This window comes from Thamnophis elegans, chromosome 2 (assembly GCF_009769535.1).
Source record: "Thamnophis elegans isolate rThaEle1 chromosome 2, rThaEle1.pri, whole genome shotgun sequence".
NCBI lineage: Eukaryota > Metazoa > Chordata > Lepidosauria > Squamata > Colubridae > Thamnophis > Thamnophis elegans.
In genome coordinates this window covers 173,111,513-173,132,436 of record NC_045542.1, presented here as the reverse complement: position 1 = coordinate 173,132,436, position 20,924 = coordinate 173,111,513, and the positions used below count along the sequence as shown (strand labels likewise).

The following is a 20,924-nucleotide window of genomic DNA, read 5'->3' as shown; positions in this document are numbered from 1 at the left end:
TCCAGTTTGCCAAAACGGTTGTTGCAAGGACTGGCAGGTCCTTCTCACACCTCCCCTCCCAGGAGTCTCCGTCCTTCCTGTCCCTCTGCAGAGGCTCTAGGAGGGCAAAAAATGGGCCTCCCAGAAGTCCAGAAACAGGCCTGTTTCCAACCTCTGTGGGGCCTCCAGAGCCCCGGGGAGGCCATTTTCGCCCTCCCAGAGGCTCGAGGAAAGCCTCTGGAGCCTGGGGAGGATGAAAATGCCTGTTCCACCATGTTGTAGGAGACAAGTAGGCCATGCCCACCCAGCATCCGGACAGAGAACCAGTTGCTAACATTTTTCAATCCTACTCTTGCTTGCAGCGGTGATGGGGCAACCAGCTGCATAGTTTGTACAGCAGGCTGCATCACATGCCTCCCCCACACCCCATGCCTCTGCCTTCGTATGTTGGTGCTGCTGCCGCCACGAGGAGTGATGGGGCATGGGTGCTGCCACACCACTGTCCCAATCCTTTTGGTCCCCACCGTCGAACCTGGTCCTCCGTATGGGCAAAAATTAGAGAAAAACACTATTTGAGAATATCAGTCTGGCTTTCCCTGATGGAGGCACTGATACATCCATGTGGTTAATATGGAAAAAATAATAATATATAAAGACATTCTGAAAGAACAGTGGACTTAAAAGTAAACAGGAACTGAATAGCCAAGGGATCGAGTTAGCATGGTGGCCGCATGTACAAATAAAATCAAGATACGAGAAAGATGTCAAAATATAAGATTTTTACAAAGAGCAAACATAATTAGATCACATCCTGACAGGAACAGATTAAAAACTAAAAGAAATTGTTATAACTATTTACTGAGCTTTACAATGGAAGAACAAGTAAAGGGATTCGAAATAATTAGCTAAATGGCAAAACCTCTGGGAGATGAATTATACATTAACAATGTGAACAGCATATAAAGAAAACCTATATAAAATGTTTTACAGATGGCACTTTCCACCAGCAAGACTAGCCAAGATGTTTAAGGACATGTCAGCTAAGTGCCGGAAATGTAACCAGACACCGGGCTTGTATTACCACATGTTGTGGACGTGCCTTAAGGCAAAAAAATATTGGACAAAAATACACACTTGGATAGAAATAATGATAAAAGAACACAAAGACTTAAAACTAGAAATATTTCTGTTGGGTATTATATTAGAAAAATATACTGAAGGAAATACGTATTTAATATTACATGTATTAACATCGGCTAGAATTGCATTTGCGTAATACTGGAATAACAGAGATTCCTACAGAAGAGAATGTAATAAAGTACTAGAATGTGCAGAACTGAATAGACTAACATGTAAAATTAAAGACAAGGAAGACACTGAATATATTTTAATTTGGGATTCATTTTATCAATGATTAATGAGTAGAAACAGAAGTTAGATTTCTTTAAAAATACAAGAGAATGACTAATATTGTAAAAATGGTTTTTCAAAATATAATTAAGTACTATTCTCATATGTTTATGATTGTTATGATGAGGCATTACTGAAATTATATGATTATTACTAATATTATAAATACTATTGTTATGATGATGACTATTGCTCAAATTAACTGTACCGAGACAACACAATTTATATAGACCAGGGGATTTCTAGAAAGCCGGATCATCATTGTAGTTCTCCCTGGTGGGTGGTGTACGCGGGGTCGACGGGACGGGACGGGGACAATCCATCCTTTAAAATTCTTTGTTTTGCTTACTGTCGCTAACCTTTTTGTGTCATTGTTGACTGCAAATGTGGTGGAATATGTATGTTTTCACTTTTCATTTATGGCCTAATGATATATCCCTGCCATAAATTCTCCAAAGGGCTTAAGTTTCCTAATCACATTTGTTGAGGTGAATTTCCTACTCAATCCCTACATAAAAATGTTTTTTCTCCCATCATAGTTTAGATTGATATTCCTTTTCCACGAGCTTCCTTTATTAATTTCGTAATTCCACCTTTTCCTCAGTCAGAGATGAAACGTGCTTTTCTCCTCTTCCTTTCGCAAAGAGCCTCGTTATGAGGTAAAATTTTCGGAATATCCAGAGATTTGAAGTTTTTCTCCATTTTGAAACTAGTCTTTTTTTCTTTCTGCACAGGGTGGCCGTGATGGGAGGGACCTTTCCCCCTACTCCCATGCCCATCATCCCCGCCCTCTCCCTTCCCCTCAGACGCGCCCCTCTTTCCCGCCCTTTCTAGAATCCTGGCACTTTGCGTCCAAATCCACCAGGGGGCGACTTCCACAAAGACAGTGGAGATCCAGGCGCTTCCCCATTGGGCTGCTGGAGGGCGGACGTCAGAGCTGTCATTCCAGAGGAAGTTGCGAAGGACGTAAGATGACAAACGCTTGCCGCTCTAGGACGCCGCACTCACTCTCCTTAACCCCTGAAGTTCCGCAGAAGTCGGGGGTGCTGCGGGAGAGTCTGGCGGGGAAAGATGCAGATGTGCCACGGGTGAGAGGGGGGTGCTCTTCTCGTGTCCCATGCTCCCCAGCCGCTTCCTGCACGTAGGGAAAAGCGGAAGAAGTGGGGATGCCTGCAAGGCGGCGGGGATCCGGGGATCCCTTCCTGCCCCGTGACCGGGGAAGAGCCCGAGTGTGGAGAGGGGAGAGTCCGCCTTGCAGAGGCTCAACAGGAGAGGAGCCGAGCCGGGGGTGGGGGGGAAGGACTCAGGATTCGCACCAGGCTCCCAGAGGGCCCGATCGTGTCTCCGGAGCGGGAGAGAAGTGGGGATGCCTCTCCAGCTGCCTCCTTCCCGGACCTGCTTGAGGGGGGAACCGAGTCCCTGCGCTGGGATGACTCACTGGGGACTCTGGGCAGGTTGGGTGAAGCTTTTTCAGTGGCTAATTCTTGGCATATATTTTTCTTTCCATCTCAGATACAGAAACTCAAAGCCATTGGAAATCTTTGCAAGCCAAAAGTTTCTCTTGGGGAGGCAAAAAAGAGCGGAATAACTTGCAGGGGTCCGTCCTGGGGCACCTGAAATGGTCCCGTGAAGGAAAAGGCATCTGGAGACCCACCAGAGTCCTTGGACCCATCTGGAGTTGCTCTGCAGGACAGAGAAAGGATGGAGACACAACCTTTTGTCAAGGATGGAAGCGGAAAAGGCCCTTCAGCTGCTCAGCATGGGAAGGTGGGGAAGCTCTGGACAAGGACTGGGCAGAAGATCCAGGAGGAGGAAACCACCCTCCCTTCAGAAGTTCAGCTGCGGAATTTCATCCAACACTGGGAGGCTGAGGGTCCCCGAGGACTCTGCAGCCGACTCCATGACTTTTGTAGGCGCTGGCTGAGACCAGAAAAGCACACCAAAGCCCAGATGCTGGACCTGGTTGTTCTGGAGCAGCTCCTGTTCCTTCTGCCCCCAGAGATGGAGAGCTGGGTGCGGGAGTGTGGAGCAGAGACCAGCTCTCAGGCGGTGGCCCTTGCAGAAGGCTTCCTCCTGAGCCAGGCGGAGGAGCAGAAGGAGCAGGTCCAGTTGCAGGTGAGAGACTTTAGGGAGCTCAAAAGGGAATAAAGAATATGTTTAAATACTTCACCCCTCCCCAAACTTTTCTCAAAGTCATAATATGTGGCGATGTCCCACCAATTCTTGTCGGACATTCTTCCATTGTTTTCCCACTCAACCACACTGATGGATATTGGGGGCTTTGTCCCTCCCCCCTAATATACGAATCCACTTTATGTTGTGTGATGTACATTAATTCTGCTTCTTTTTTCCTTCCTCCTATTTGAAGTGCTGCAATGTGGAGATCAGATATCCTGAGGGAAAGAAGAACCCACCAAATCCCCCTCAGGAGCTATTTTTAAGGGGGATCCCCTGGGAAGATCAAAGTCAAGACATTTTAGGAGGTAATCTTAGATCCTCAGATTACCCATCTGCTTTACCTTCACTCTCTGTATTCTTCTATAGAATACCTCCTCCTATTTTGTTAATTATACATTTTGGTATTATTTATTCCCTACAGCGAAACAAAGAATGAAGTTTTCTAGTTTTTACAATGGAGCTCAAACAGCGATTGAATCTCCAAATCAAGTAAGAAAGGGAAAAGTTATTAAATTTGTATTCTCCCTCCAGGAAATGTTTGCCCATTTTCTTACCTAAAATTAGGACTTGTGTGAAGCACAACCACTTAACTTAGTGCATATCTTTGCTTTGGGAATTTGGGAACAATAGAAGAGAATATCAACGTGGCTAGGGATCTCAGAGGTCTTCTAGTCTAACCCCCTGCTCAGACAGGAAGCCCTATAACATTTCAGATAAATGGCTGTCCAATTTCTTCTTAACCACCTCCAGTGTTGGAGCATGCACAATTTCTGGAGGCAAGTCATTTCATTGATTAATTGTTCTCACTGTCAGGAAATTTCTCTTTAGTTGTAGGTTGGTTCTCTCCTTGAATAGTTTCCATCCATTGTTTCTAAAACAGTGCTATCATGTCACCCCTAGTCCTTCTATTCATTAAACCAGACATACCCAATTCCAGCAACAGTTCATTGTATGTTTTAGCCTCCAGTCCACTAATATTTTTTTCTGTTCTTCTCTACACTCTTTCTAGAGTCTCAAGATCTTTTTTAAATCTGGCAACCAAAACTGGATGCAATATTCTAAGTGTGGTCTTAGCAAGGCATTATAAAGTGATACTAACATTTGATCTTGATTCTACCCCCCTCTTAATGCAGCCTATGAATCTGTTGGGGGGTGAACTTGGCAAGTGTAGTTACACTGCTGGCTCAAGTGATTGTCCACTAGAACTCCAAGATCCCTGTTTCACTTTCTATTTACTGTTGAGCCTGATATCACCTATTCTGTGCCTGTGCATTTGGTTTTTCTTTTCTAAATGTAGCACCTTCCATTTCTCACCGTTGATTTTCATTTTGTAGATGGGGACCAAACTGTCAATCCTTCTATATCTTGAGCTTATCTTTTGGAGTGTTGGTATTCCTCTCCATTTAGTCTTGTCTGCAAATTTGATGAATTCCCCTTCTATCCTCTTGTCTAAATCATTGATGAAGATGAACATATTTTGCGAATCCTCCAATTCTGTTCTTTTTTCCATGTTCAGGAGAATCTTGTGTCCTTCAAGGAAGTGGCTGTGTATTTCTCTGAGGAGGAATGGTCTCAGCTGGATCCTGACCAGAAAGCGCTGCATTCGGAAGTCATGCTTGAAAACCATAGGAACGTGGTCTCTTTGGGTAAGAGTTTTCTTGTCCCCAATCAGAGAGTTCAAATGTACAGATTATAGTTAGTTGTTTTAAATTTAAAAAGTCACTAATCCAATATTGTCTCCTGGGACAGAGAAGGAAAGTATCTGGCCTTCTCCTACTCCAGGGAAGGAAAGAGTCAATGTCTCTTTGTTTACATCCTTTCTGTGTTCATTTCACATCTGTAAAATATAAAAAAGATTGCTTTTATGAGTCCTCTCCATGTCATGCGAGAGGAATGTGTTTTCATTTTTCCTCTGAAACCTCCCAAAATTGTGTGAGAAGACAACTTTCACGCTAAGGCTATGGAAGAGCATTCTCCCAATCCAATTCAAGAGCAAAGGCCTCATGCAGTGTGACTCAGAGCATCCTATAATCCCCGAGTTACGACACTTCCCTATGTGACTGTCCCAAAATTACGAATGACAGAATGATTCCGGGCCAAATGCTTTGTAAACAGGGAAAGCCGCTTCGTTTTCAAAGACTTTGCTCTGCTGTGAAATTGGACTCTAAGAAGTCGGACCTCATGCAGTCCTCAGTTCATAAAGAACACAAGCCTACAGTACTGCAGTGCGAGATCACATGAGATCAGTACCCTGAGGTCTTGTACTACTGGTCTCATGTGATCTCGCAATAAAGTAGCTTAGGCCTTTGTTTTCTGTGAACAGAAGGCTGTACCTGTCTGGCCATAAAGTCCTTGCAAGCCGATGAGACTTTGGTGCAGCGAAATAACCATTCTTAAAGTCTCCCATTCTTTCCAGTCTCAGTACAAAGAGTGTTTACAAGCCAATGGGAGGCTTCAAGCAAGGATTTAGCTCCAAAATCTCATCGCTGGGATAAAGGAACAGGCCGAGCGGGGATTCCCAGCTGCCAGGCAGACACATGCAGCAGCTGTTCCAGGGTACACCGGGGAAGAAGGAGCTTGTTTCCAAATTGATTCATTTCTCACAGGTCTCTGCTGAAATTAACCTATCCCAATAAGTCTTTACTTTTCTCCTAAATCCTACTGTTGGATGTTTTCCCTGATTATTCCTTAACTCAAAATTGACTTTGAGTTAGATTTGCAGATGATAGATAGATAGATAGATAGATAGATAGATAGATAGATAGATAGATAGATAGATAGATGATAGATAGATAGATAGATAGATAGATAGATAGATAGATAATTATAAAGAAAATATGTTTTCTAGTTATTTTCAACTCTTTCATAACACATGATTATAGAAATCATCATGTCTATATCACACCGCTGTAAACATGCAAACATACAACCTAATGGAATTTCAGAAAAATTCAAAAGGAAATTCACTTTACTTTCTACTGTTTGATCTTTTTCTCTAACCTTAATGTCATTTTAATTTCTCTTTTGCTTTGAAGGTAATAATGGCCAGGAGAATCAAGATTCCTGTGAACTGTTCCAAGTGATCAATGCTAAAGATGGACCAGAGAAATTTGGATTTCAAATGGAATTAGAAAGCCATGACTGGAAGCAGTCAAATAATTGGTATCAGGAAAGCTCATCTTCCACTGATGCTCTAATGCAAGACTTTCTTGCCCAACAAGAGGAAATAAGGACAGTCGATCTTGGGAAAACTTTGGAGCTAATCAAAGCTAAATTACATGTGAATGAACATTATTTAAGCCAAAACAAAGAAGAAGTTGCTATAAAAAGACACAACGGACAAAATTATAATGGAACATTCATTCTTTCTCTTGGAAATAACTTCCTTGCATCTCAAAAAGTGATTGACACAAAAGAGAAGCATTATAAATGTTTGGAATGTGGAAAATGTTTTAGAAGAAATCGGCAACTTACTTGCCATAAAAGAATTCATACCGGGGAGAAGCCATACAAATGCAGAGTGTGTGGTAAACAGTTCAGAAGATGTAGTAATCTTATTTCTCACAAAATGATCCACACAGGAGAGAAACCATATAAATGCATGGAGTGTGGGAAAACCTTTGCTTTGAGCGATGGACTTAGAAAACACAAAAGGATCCACACAGGGGAGAAACCATATAAATGCATGGAGTGTGGAAAGACCTTTGCTCTGAGCAGTAGACTGACCATCCACAAAATGATCCACACAGGAGAGAAACCATATAAATGCATGGAGTGTGAAAAGACCTTTGCTTTGAGCAGTAGACTTACTATCCACAAAAAGATACACACAGGAGAGAAACCATATAAATGCATGGAGTGTGGAAAGACTTTTACTCAAAGAGGTCATCTTATTCGCCATAAGATGATTCACTCAGGAGAGAAACCATATAAATGTATGGAATGTGGGAAAACCTTTAGTTCTAGAAGGGGAATTACCATCCACAAAAAGATGCACACAGGGGAAAAGCCATTTAAATGCATGGAGTGTGGAAAGACTTTTGCTCAAAGATGTCATCTTATTTCCCATAAAAGTGTCCACTCAGGAGAGCAACCATATAAATGTACGGAATGTGGGAGAACCTTTAGTTCTAGAAGTGGACTTACCATCCACAAAAAGATCCACACAGGAGATAAACCCTATAAATGCATGGAATCTGAAAATACTTTTGCTCAGAATAGGAATCTTACTTCTCATAAAAGGATGCATGCTCGGGAGAAAGTATCTAGCAATAGCAATTCCACTTTAGACTTATCTACCACTCCACAAAGCTTTATAGCAGTATTTGAGCAGTTTACAAAGTCAGCATATCGTCCCAAGAAATCTGGGTCCTCATTATATTGACCTGACAAAGATTAAAGCCTGAATCAACCATGAGTTGTTGGTAATTAGCTTGTAGTACTGCATTCCAACTTTTAACCCACCATGTCTATAGATTTTTGTTTTATATTGTGCCTTTCTGATCCAAATGAGACAAGGTTGAATCCAACAAAGTGAAATTTAATGTGGAGAAAAGTAAAGTTTTACACCTGGGTGGGAAAAACAGATTACATGAAAACTGGCTCAAAAATAGTATCTGTGAGAGGGACCTTGGGAGTCTGAATGATGATCACTTGAACATGAGTCATCTCATGTTTTTTAGCAGCAGCTAAAAAAGCTAATATAATGTTTGGTTGTATAAACAGAAGCATAGAATCAAATTCCCATGATATATTAGTACCATTTTATAAAACCTTAGCAAGACCACACTTGGAATATACTGCATCCAATTTTGGACATTACATTAGAAAAAAGATGTTTAGACTTTGGAAAAAGTGTAAAAAGAGCAGCTAAGATGATTAAAGATCTAAGGATGAAAACACATGTAGAATTGTTGCAGGATTTTGGTTTGGCTAGTCTAGAGAAAAAGACGGGATTAGGAGTGACATAATAGCAGTATTCCAGTACTTGAGAGGCTTCCACAAAGTAGAAGGGGTCAATTTATTTTTTAAAGCATCAGAGGACAGGACAAGAAGTAATGCAGATGAACTAAGCAACCTGGAATTAACAAGAATCTTCCTTACAGTGAGGACAATCAGCCAGTGGAACAGCTTGCCTTCAGACATTGTGGGTGCTTTTTCACTGGATGTTTTTAAGAGACTGGATAGTCACTTTTCTGAAATGGTCATAGGAGAGTGTTGGCGAAACTTTTTGGCACCAAGTGCTGAAACCAGAACGCACGTGTGTGCGCTGGAAACCGGAAGAGCAGCTGCTCTTTTGAGTTCCGGTGCACTCATGTGCATCAGCTAGTTGGACTTCACGTGCAGCAGCACCGGAAACTGGAAGAGCAGCTGACAGTTGCGTGTGTGCAAGCTGGCCAGCTGATCTTTGCATGTGCATGCATGCCGGAAAGCAGAAGAGCAACTGCCTGGTGCACGTGGTCTTCCACTTTCTGGTGCCCATGCCCATGGAAAGATCAGCTGGCTAGTGTGCATGCGTGTGCCAGAACCCATAAGATCAGGTGTTGATTACACATTCCCAGAGAGAGGCTCTGCCAGGTGTTTAGCAGCAGCACAGATGGTGCAGCTTACCACATAACTTTCTATGTCTTTTTTAAAATGAGGATCACCAGAATCGCCGTTTCAGTAAATGTAATGTTTTTACCAAACCAGTGATCAGCTAATTTGGAGTCGTGACAAGCTTGCATAGTTTTCAGCCTTTCCCTAGCTGGGACATAAAGCATATTTCCCACCCAAGCTAACTTCTTTTTTATTATGCAAGTGTGTTTATTGGCACTAAACCTCCCATCCATTTCTAAGGTTTTTTTGAAATCTATGTGGTGGCATTGTCTAAGGTGGAGGGGGCATTTGTCTCCTGAGAGCTTGTGACGAATTTAGCTGCTAATTGGAAGTTTGGGCTCATGGGCTTAATTACTTCTGCCTTGACACTGTTGTATTGCGGTAGTCTGGACAAGGCATCTGCCAAAAAGTTTTTCCATACCAGTAAATACTTCAAAATGAAATTAAAGCGTTGGAAATACTGTGACCACTGGACTTATTTTTGAGACATTTTCCGTGGGGTTTTGAGTGCTTCCAAGTTCTTGTGTTCGGTCCATACTTGGAAAGGTATTTTACTTCCTTCAAAGAAATGTCTCCAAGCTAGGAGTGCCCACCTAACTGCAAAACACCCCTGTTCCCATATTGCCCATCTCTGTTCAGTTTCAGTTAACTTCCTAGAGCAGTGTTTCTCAACCTTGGCAACTTGAAGATGTCCGGACTTCAACTCAACAGCATTCGCTGGCTGGGGAATTCTGGGAGTTGAAGTCCAGACATCTTCAAGTTGCCAAGGTTGAGAAACACTGTCCTAGAGGTATGGAGACATGGTTGTAATTCGCTTTCTTCGCTCTTTTGGATAAAACAGCACCGACTGCCACATCACTGCATCAGCCTGGATTACAAATGGTTTCTTTAGGTCTGCGTTTTTTAATACAAGTTCAGCTGAAAAGAGTTTTTTTCAGTTTTTCAAATGCTGTTTGGCAGTCCATAGTCCAACTCAGTGGTTAGCTAGGTTTCGGAGTTATATACCGCTCCACAAAGTGTTATAGCAGTTTTGGGCAGTTTACAAAGTCAGCATATTGTCCCTAGCAATCTGGGTCCTCCTTTTACCGACCTGAGAAAGATTAAAAGACTGAATGAACAATGAGCCGGTGAGATTGAACTCAGCTTTTCCTCCAATTTGGAACTGGTTTTCTTTTTTCTTTTTCATTCAGAGCCTTTCAGTGGGCACAAAAGCTGGGTCATCCACATGTTCATCGGAAGAGACTGGGGTCTGCCCTTTCTGCTTCTGCCTTTCAATGTCAGGCTGAGCAAATAATTTGAATAGGGCACCTGTATGTATTGAATTCAAGAAATAAAAAAAACCAAATGCATAAAACTATTTTCCCTGATTATGGATTCCCTGCCTGTGTCCCATTTCCTCCACTTAAGACTGGAGTTCACAATAACTGCAAGACACAAGCTGTGTTTTCCAGAGAGTCTGTTTCCCCATCCCACTCCGCTGAGTCTTACCGTGGGACGACGTAGCCAGCCATTGGTTCTTTACCTGCTTCGGTCCATTTCCAGAAAACAAATGCCAAACCTAGTTTAATGCAAGATCATGTGAGACCAGTAGTGCAAGATCTCAGGCTACTGATTTCGCGTGATATTGTACTACAGTATTTTAGGCCTCTGTTCTTTACTAACCAAGGCCTGCATGAGATCCAGTGAGGCAACCATCTCTTGCCTCACCTTATGGCAGCAACACTAGCAGAGGCAGGGAGGTTTGGAGGAGGCACGTGATCCAACCCATCAGATGCGTAGCCACCTGCCCACTGTCTCCGTCTTTGCCCATAGCCAGGGGTGGGATTCAGCCATTTCGCACTGGTTTGGGTGAACTGGATGTTAATTTTGCATCCAGTTTGCCAAAACGGTTGTTGCAAGAACCGGCAAGTCCTGCTCACACCTCCCCTCCCAGGAGTCTCCGTTGCTGCCTGTCCATCATGCTAGGTAAGTGCAGGGTCTCTGCAGAGACTCTGGGAGGGCAAAAAAATGGGCCTCCCAGAAGTCCAGAAACAGGCCCGTCTCCAGCCTGTGTAGGGGGTCCAGAACCCAGGAACTTAAAAGTAAACAGGAACAGATTAGGCAAGGGATCAATTTAGCATGGTGGCTGCATGTACAAATAAATTCAACATACGAGAAAGATGTCAAAATATAAGATTTTTACAAAAAACAAACATAATTAGCGTATTTTTCGGAGTATAAGACACACTTTTTTTCCTCAAAAAAGAGGCTGGAAATCTGGGTGTGTCTTATACATCGAATTCAGCATTTTTTTCCCTCTCGAAACTCCACCCCTTCACCAAAATGGCTGTGCATACACTGGGGGCTGGGAAGGGCAGAAATGAGAAAAAAGGCCGTTTCCCACCACCCCCCAGCAACACTCTATAAGCCTCCATAATGCTATGCATACATTTTTTTTGTCAAAAAAACAGGCAATTTCCCCCCTTTTTTGGCCCCCACCCCCTCACGAGCACAAAGTGGCAAAATTAATGGACCAGAGGAATGCTGTCGATATAATTTACTTGGACTCCAGTAAGGCATTTGATAAAGTAGAGCATAATCTACTACTAGATAAAGTAGAAAAATGTGGGTTAGACAGCATCACCACCAGATGGATTTGTAACTGGCTGACCAAGCGCACTCAACGTGTAGTCCTCAATGGAACTGCATCTTCATGGAGGGAAGTATGCAGTGGAGTACCCCAAGGCTCTGTTTTGGGCCCAGGACTCTTCAACATCTTCATCAATGATCTGGATGAGGGAATAAATGGGGAACTCATCAAATTTGGAGATGACACCAAGCTGGCAGGAATAGCCAGAACTCCAGAAGATAGGCTTAAGATACAGAAGGATCTTGAGAAACTTGAACATTGGGCACTATTTAACAAAATGAAATTCAATGGTGAAAAAAGTAAGGATCTACATTTAGGCAAGAAAAACAAAATGCACAGGTACAGTATATGTGGTACCTTGCTCAATAGTAGTAACTGAGAGAGGGATCTTGGAGTCCTAATGGACAACCATTTAAATAGGAGCCAGCCGTGTGCAGCGGCTGCCAAAAAAGCCAACACAGTTCTAGGCTGCATAAACAGAGGGATAGAATCAAAATCACGTGAAGTGATAATATCACTTTATAATGCCTTGGTAAGGCCAGACTTGGAATACTGCATTCAGTTTTGGTCCCCACAATGTAGAAAAGATGTGGAAACTTTAGAAAGAGTGCAGAGAAGAGCAACAAAGAGGATTAGTGGAATGGAGACTAAAACATATGAAGAACGGTTGCAGGAACTGGGTATGTCTAGTTTAATAGAAAGAAGGACTAGGGGAGACATGATAGCAGTGCTCCAATATCTCAGAGGTTGCCACAAAGAAGAGGGAGTCAAGCTATTCTCCAAGGCACCTGAGGGTAGAACAAGAAGCAATGGGTGGAAACTAATCAAGGAGAGAAGCAACTTAGAACTGAGGAGAAATTTCCTGACAGTTAGAACAATTAACCAGTGGAACAGAAGTTGCCTCCAGAAGTTGTGAATGTCCCAACAATGGAAGTCTTTAAGAAGATGTTGGATAGCCATTTGTCTGGAATGATATAGGGCTTCCTGCCTAAGCAGGGGGTTGGACTAGAAGACCTCCAAGGTCCCTTCCAACTCTGCTATTGTATTGTATTATTGATCTTCCTTTCTTAATTTTGTAATTCCACCTTTTCCCCAGTCAGAGATGAAACACGCTTTCCCCCCTCTTCAGTTTCTCAATTAAAGAGCCTCGTTATGAGGCGAAATTTTCAGAATATCCAGAGATTTGAAGTTTTTCTCCATTTTGAAACTAGTCTTTTTTTCTTTCTGCACAGGGTGGCCGTGACGGGAGGGGCCTTTCCCCCTACTCCCATGCCCATCATCCCTGTCCTCTCCCTTCCCCTCAGACGCGCCCCTCTTTCCCGCCCTTTCTACAGGGCGGGGCATAACCTTTTCCTAGGGGGTCACAGCAAGATCGACAGCAGTTTACAACTTCCGCGACACCTCATTTTAAAGCCCATAAAAAACTGAATTGAATGAGCTATTAAATGTTAAATTTGCTTTAAGAATGGCTGGAAAATTCGATTCGGAAGAACAAAGGATCATTGACAGAATAAAATGCATTGCCTTTCGAGAGGCTCGTGATGCTGGAGTGACGTTTATCAATCGAAAATGGATTGCAAACAAATTGAAACGTCATCCGGATTGGGTTACTGATAATTGGAACAAAACAGCCCAAGAATGTTTCACAAAATTTGGAGAAGGGCGTCCTCTGCAACTGTCCCAAGAAAGCAAAGCCATCATTGCAACTGGCAGTCGCAAACAACGAAAAGGAAACTGAAAAGTGGCCCAAGAAATCCTTCAAATTCGTGGAAAACGAATGACGTCTGGCCGGGAAATTCGCCAGATCTCAATCCGGCAGAGAACATTGGGGCCATAATTAAGGATGAAGTGGAAGCTCTGATGATTCAGGAGCAAGGTCAAAATCGATATTCGGTTGAAACTTTGAGAATGAATTTGGAAACTGTTGAAAAATCTGGAAAATCGAACGGAACTGTTTGAAGATTTGTTGTGTTCTTATCCACCTCGTTTGAATGCTGTTCGAAGGGCTAATGGTGGTCATACTGACTATTAAATTGTGTCAATAAACTCAGTTTTTGATGGGCTTTCGAATGGTGTATGAATTATTTGTGTTGTTATTACAAGTGTTGCTGTGACCCCCTAGGAAAAGGTTATGCCCCGCCCTGTAGAATCCTGGCACTTTGCGTCCAAATCCACCAGGGGGCGACTTGCACAAAGACAGTGGAGATCCAGGCGCTTCCCCATTGGGCTGCTGGAGGGCGGACGTCAGAGCTGTCATTCCAGAGGAAGTTGCGAAGGACGTTAGATGACAAACGCTCTAGGACGCCGCACTCACTCTCCTTAACCCCTGAAGTTCCGCAGAAGTCGGAGGTGCTGCGGGAGAGTCTTTCGGGGAGAGATGCAGATGTGCCACGGGTGAGGATGAGGGGCTCTTCCCCTGTCCCATGCTCCCCGGCCGCCACCTGCATACATGGGAAGCGGGGATGCCTGCAAGGCGGCGGGGATCCAGGGATCCCTTCCCTTACAGGTGTCTGGGGAAGAGCCCGAGTGGGGGGAGGGGAGGGTCGTCCTTGCGGAGACCCAGCAGGAGAGGAGAGAAGCCGGACGGGGAGGAGGCAGGATTCGCACTAGGCTCCCTGAGGGCCCCATCCTGTCTCCGGAGGGGCAAAGAAGCTGCCTCTCCAGCTGCTTGCTTCCCGGCCCTGCTGGTGCGGATGGGGGAGGGGCTCGGCCCTGCGCTGGGATGAGCCGCTTGGGGATCCTGGCAGGTTGGGGGGATGTTTTTCATTGGATAAATTTTAATTTTTAATTCTTGGCATTTATTTTTTCTTTCCATCTCAGATACAGAAACTCAAAGCTGTTTGAAATCTTTGCAAGGCAAAATTTTCTCTTGTGGGAAGAAAAAGAGCGGAATAACTTGCCGGGATCCGTCCTGGGACACCAGAAATGGCCCCGTGAAGGAAAAGGCACCTGGAGACCCACCAGAGTCCTTGGACCCATCTGGAGTTGCTCTGCAGGACAGAGAAAGGATGGAGACACAACCGTTTGCCAAGGAGGGAAGCAGAAAAGGCCCTTCAGCTGCTCAGCCTGGCAAGCAGGGGAAGCTCTCGACAAGGACTGGGCAGAAGATCCTGGAGGAGGAAACCATCCTCCCTTCAGAAGTTCAGCCCTGGCAATATGGGGAGACTGAAGGTCCCAGAGGACTTTGTAGCCGACTCCATCACCTTTGCCATCAGTGGTTGAAGCCAGAAAGATATACAAAGGCACAGATGCTGGACCTGGTTGTTCTGGAGCAGCTCCTGGTCCTTCTGCCCCCAGAGATGGAGAGCTGGGTGCGGGAGTGTGGAGCAGAAACCAGCTCCCAGGCGGTGGCCCTTGCAGAAGGCTTCCTCCTGAGCCAGGCAGAGGAGCAGAAGGAACAGATCCAGTTGCAGGTGAGAGACTTTAGGGAGCTCAAAAGGGAATAAAGAATGTGTTTAAATACTTCACCCCTCCTTCCCAAACTTTTCTGAAATTCATAATATGTGGCGATGTCCCACCAATTCTTGTCGGATATTCATCCATTGTTTTCCCACTCAACCACACTGATGGATATTGGGGGCTTTGTTTTCTCCCCCATATATAGGAATCTACTTTATGTTGTGTGATGTACATTAATTCTGCTTCTTTTTTCCTTCTTCCTATTTGAAGTGCTGCAATGTGGAGATCAGATATCCTGAGGGAAAGAAAAACCCACCAAATCCCCCTCAGGAGCTATTTTTAAGGGGGATCCCCTGGGAAGATCAAAGTCAAGACATTTTAGGAGGTAATCTTAGATCCTCAGATTGCCCATCTGCTTTACCTTCACTCTCTGTATTCTTCTATAGAATACCTCCTCCTATTTTGTTAATTATACATTTTGGTATTATTTATTCCCTACAGAGAAACAAAGAATGAAGTTTTCTAGTTTTTACAATGGAGCTCAAACAGCGATTGAATCTCCAAATCAAGTAAGAAAGGGAAAAGTTATTAAAATTGTATTCTCCCTCCAGGAAATGAAGCAGGAAATGTGCAGAGTGCTCCCTCCTTCTATTTCCCCCCCTTGTTTGGACTGGGTTATTTTTGTGTTCTTCCACAACGTGAACAGCAGAATAGCTGTTTCAAGTTGCTGTCTTTTTGTAAATCTTTGACTTGCCATTGTGCAAGGATAATGAAAAATAAATAATTGCGACATTACCATTTTTGAAAAACTTTATTTATAACCTCCAGTTCAAAAATAAGAAAATCATATTAAAAAATAGAGCAGACTATTAAAATCCAAAGGGAGTGGCCACGTAGAGTGTGTAATCAATATACTATGGGCTACCAAATAATTTCCAATCCACTGATTAGGGCATCAAATATTCCCACTTTGGAAAGACTGAGAAATGACATTCCTGGGTAATTTTTTATTCCTTGCTTTCTTTGATTCAGCCAATGGCTGAGACTACTAGATCAGTCAATGCTAGAGCAATAGATCAGTTGATCCAAAAGTGGGATTAATTTACTGAAAGACAGTGAAGGCTTTGCAGAATCAATCAACTTGATAAAACTTCCCCAAATATTTTTTCAGTTAAAGCAATTTTCATATTTTCCCATTTTCTTACCTCAAATTAGGACTTGTGTGAAGCACAACCACTTAACTTAGTGCATATCTTTGCTTTGGGAATTTGGGAACGATGGAACAGAATATGAAAGTTGATAGGGATCTTGGAGGTCTCCAACCCCCTTCTCAGACAGGAAGCCCTATAACATTTCAGATAAATGGCTGTCCAATTTCTTCTTAACCACCTCCAGTGTTGGAGCACGCACAATTTCTGGAGGCAAGTCATTTCATTGATTAATTGTTCTCACTGTCAGGAAATTTCTCTTTAGTTGTAGGTTGGTTCTCTCCTTGAATAGTTTCCATCCATTGTTTCTAAAACAGTGCTATCATGTCACCCCTAGTCCTTCTTTTCATTAAACCAGACATACCCAATTCCAGCAACAGTTCATTGTATGTTTTAGCCTCCAGTCCACTAATAATTTTTTCTGTTCTTCTCTACACTCTTTCTAGAGTCTCAAAATCTTTTTTAAATCTGGCAACCAAAACTGGATGCAATATTCTAAGTGTGGTCTTAGCAAGGCATTATAAAGTGATACCAACATTTGATCTTGATTCTATCCCCCTCAATGCAGCTTATGAATCTGTTGGGGTTTTTCTGGCAACTGTAGTTACACTGCTGGCTCAAGTGATTGTCCACTAGAACTCCAAGTTTCACTTTCACTTTCTACTTACTGTTGAGCCTGATATCACCTATTCTGTGCACCTTCCATTTCTCATCATTGATTTTCATTTTGTTAGATGGGACGCTATCTTTCGATCCTTCTATATCTTGAGCTTATCTTCTGGAGTGTTGGTATTCCTGTCAATTTGATCTTATCTGCAAATTTGATGAGTTTCTGTTCTATCCTCTTTTTAAAGTCATTGATGAAGATGAACAGAGGTTGCGAATCCTCCAATTCTGTTCTTTTTCTGTGTTCAGGAGAGTCTTGTGTCTTTCGAGGAGGTGGCTGTGTATTTCTCTGAGGAGGAATGGTCTCAGCTGGATCCTGACCAAAAAGCGCTGCATTCGGAAGTCATGCTTGAAAACTATATGAACGTGGTCTCTCTCGGTAAGAGTTTTCTTGTCCCCAATCAGAGAGTTCAAATGTACAGATTATAGTTAGTTGTTTTAAATTTAAAAAGTCACTAATCCAATATCGTCTCCGGGGAGGGAGAAGGAAAGTATCTGGCCTTCTCCTACTCCAAGGAAGGAAAGAGTCAATGTCTCTTTGTTTACATCCTTTCTGTGCCATTTCATATCTGTAAAATATAAAAAAGATTGCTTTTATGAGTCCTCTGCACGTCACGTGAGAGGAATGTGTTTTCATTTTTCCTCTGAAATCTCCCAAAAGTGTGTGAGAACTGAACTTTCATGCTCAGGCCAATCAAAGAGCATTCTCCCAATCCAATTCAAGAGCAAAGGCCTCATGAAGTGTGACCCAGAGCATCCTATAATCCCCGAGTTATGACAGTTCCCTATATGACTGTCCCCAAATTGTGAAGGACAGAATAATCTAGGGCCAAATGCTTTGTAAACAGAGGGAAGGCCTCTTCGTTTTTAAAGACTTTTGCCTTGCTGTGAAGTTGGACTCTAAGAGGTTTAGGTTTAGTAGATTTATATGCCGCCCTTCTCCCAAGGACTCAGGGTGACGTACAACATTAAAAGAAACATATAATACAAAAGTTAAAAAAAAATTAAAGAGAATATCCCAAACCCAATTAAAATTGACAATGACATTTTTTTAAAAGAATTCAAATTAAAATTAACAGTGATCAATAATTTGTTTTGTTTTGTTCAGGCCAGGCTGGCTTGCTGGAAAACCCAACTTTTTAGGGCGTGTCGGAAGGACCGGAGGTTGGGGATTATACGAAGCTCCGGGGGCAGCTCGTTCCAGAGGGAAGGCGCTCCCACAGAGAAGGCTCTCCCCCTGGGGGTCACTAGCCGACACTGTCTGGCCGACGGCACCCTGAGGAGGCCAACTCTGTGGGATCGCACTGGATGATGGGAGGCTACCGGTGACAATAGGTGGTCTCGCATGTACCCTGGGCCTAAGCCATGGAGTGCTTTAAAGGTCATAATTAGTACCTTGAATCTCACCCGGAAGACAACCGGCAACCAGTGCAGGCCGCCTAAAAGGAGTGTAACATGGGAGAAGTTGGACCTCATGCAGTTCTCAGTTCATAAAGAACACAAGCTTACTGTACTGCAGTGAGAGATTACGCAAGATCAGTACCCTGAGGTCTACTTTCTACTGTTGGATCTTTTTCTCTAACCTTGTTTATCATTTTATTTTCTCTTTTGCTTTGAAGGTAATAATGGCCAGGAGAATCAAGATTCCTGTGAACTGTTCCAAGGGATCAATGCTAAAGATGGACCAGAGAAATTTGGATTTCAAATGGAATTAGAAAGCCATGAGTGGAACCAGTCAAATAATTGGTATCAGGAAAACTCATCTTCCACTGATGCCCTATGGCAAGACTTTCTTGCCCAACAAGAGGAAATAAGGACACTCTATCTTGGGAAAAGTACGGAGCTCATCAAAGCTAAATTACATGTAAATGAACACTATTTAAGCCAAAACAAAGGAGAAGTTGCTATAAGAAGACACAACGGACAAAATTATAATGGAACATTCATTCTTTCTCTTGGAAATAACTTCCTTGCATCTCAAAAAGTGATTGATACAAAAGAGAAGCCTTATAAATGTTTGGAATGTGGAAAATGTTTTAGAACAAATGGGCAACTTACTTGCCATAAAAGAATTCATACTGGGGAGAAGCCATACAAATGCAGGGAGTGTGGTAACCAGTTCAGAAGATGTAGTAATCTTATTTCTCACAAAATGATCCACACAGGAGAGAAACCATATAAATGCATGGAGTGTGGGAAAACCTTTGCTCTGAGCTGTAGACTTACTATCCACAAACTGATCCACACAGGAGAGAAACCATATAAATGCATGGAGTGTGGAAAGACCTTTGCTCTGAGCAGTAGACTTACTGTCCACAAAATGATCCACACAGGAGAGAAACCATATAAATGCGTGGAGTGTGGAAAGACCTTTGCTCTGAGCAGTAGACTTACTATCCACAAAAAGACCCACACAGGAGAGAAACCATATAAATGCATGGAGTGTGGAAAGACTTTTGCTCAAAGATGTCATCTTATTTCCCATAAAAGTGTCCACTCAGGAGAAAAACCATATAAATGTATGGAATGTGGGAAAACCTTTAGTTATAAAAGTGGACTTAATGTCCACAGAAAGCTCCACACAGGAGAGAAACCATATAAATGCATGGAGTGTGGAAAGACCTTTGCTCAACGCCATTATCTTGCTTCCCATAAGATGATACACACAGGAGAGAAATCATATAAATGCATGGTGTGTGGGAAAACCTTTACTCATAACAATTCACTTAGTATCCACCAAAAGCTCCATACAGGAGAGAAACCATATAAATGTATGGAGTGTGGAAAGGCCTTTGCTCTGAGGACTACACTTACTATCCACAAGAAGATCCACACAGGAGAAAAGCCATATAAATGCATGGAGTGTGGGAAAACCTTTACTCATAGCAGTGGACTTACTGTCCACAAAAGGCTCCACACAGGAGAGAAACCATATAAATGCATGGAATGTGGAAAGAGCTTTGCGCAAAGTGGTTATCTTGCTTCCCATAAAATGATCCACACCGGAGAGAAACCATTTAAATGCATGGAGTGTGGAAAGACCTTTGCTCAAAGAGGTCATTTTATTTCCCATGAGATGAAACACACAGGGGAGAAGCCGTATAAATGCATGCAGTGTGGAAAGACCTTTACTCGCAGGAGTGTCCTTACTATCCACAAGAAGCTCCACACAGAAGAGAAACCATATAAATGCGTGGAGTGTGGAAAGACCTTTGTTCTGAACAGTAGGCTTAGTATCCACAAAAAGATCCACACAGGGGAGAAACCATATAAATGCATGATTTGTGGAAAGTCATATGCTCGGATCTACGATCTTAATTCCCATAACAAAATCCACACGGGAGAGAAGCCCTATAAATGCATGGAATGTGGAAAGAGCTTTGCTCGGAATCATAGTCTTACTTGTCATAAAAGGATCCATGCTCGGGAAAAACTATATAGCAATAGCCATTCCACTTAAACTTATATACCACTCCAAACTGCTTTACAGCACTCTTAAGCAGTTTACAAAGTCAGCATATGGTCAAAACCTGGCTCAAAAACAGTAGCTATGAGTAGCACCTTGGATTTTGGTTTGGCTACTCTATTGAAAAGAAGGATTAGGAGTAATCTGAAAGCAATATTCCAGTATTTGAGAGGCTGCCACAAAGAGGAGGGGGTCATTTCCCCCCCAAAGCATCAGAGGGCAAGACAAGAAACAATAGATGGAAACTAATAATGGAGAGAAGCAACGTGAAATTTTTGTACAGTTAAGACAATTAAGCGGGCAGAAGTTGGCAGCGGGCGCCCCTGCACTTGTTCTTGGGGGGTGGGCAGGTGGTGTTCCATGGACGCCGTGGCAAGTGGGATGGAGGCGG

General features: G+C 43.0%; 1 protein-coding gene across 1 annotated transcript; it reads left to right on the top strand.

Annotated features, from left to right (window-relative positions):
* The first annotated feature begins 2,634 nt into the window (after window positions 1-2,634).
* Window positions 2,635-20,716, top strand: LOC116503446 (zinc finger protein 420-like). The gene is made up of 6 exons (XM_032209856.1): window positions 2,635-3,504; window positions 3,758-3,872; window positions 3,989-4,056; window positions 5,084-5,213; window positions 6,603-7,828; window positions 19,073-20,716. The coding sequence occupies exons 1-6, from the start codon at window positions 3,091-3,093 to the stop codon at window positions 20,525-20,527; spliced, it is 3,408 nt and encodes a 1,135-aa protein (XP_032065747.1). The 5' UTR covers window positions 2,635-3,090; the 3' UTR covers window positions 20,528-20,716.
* The last annotated feature ends 208 nt before the right edge of the window (window positions 20,717-20,924 follow it).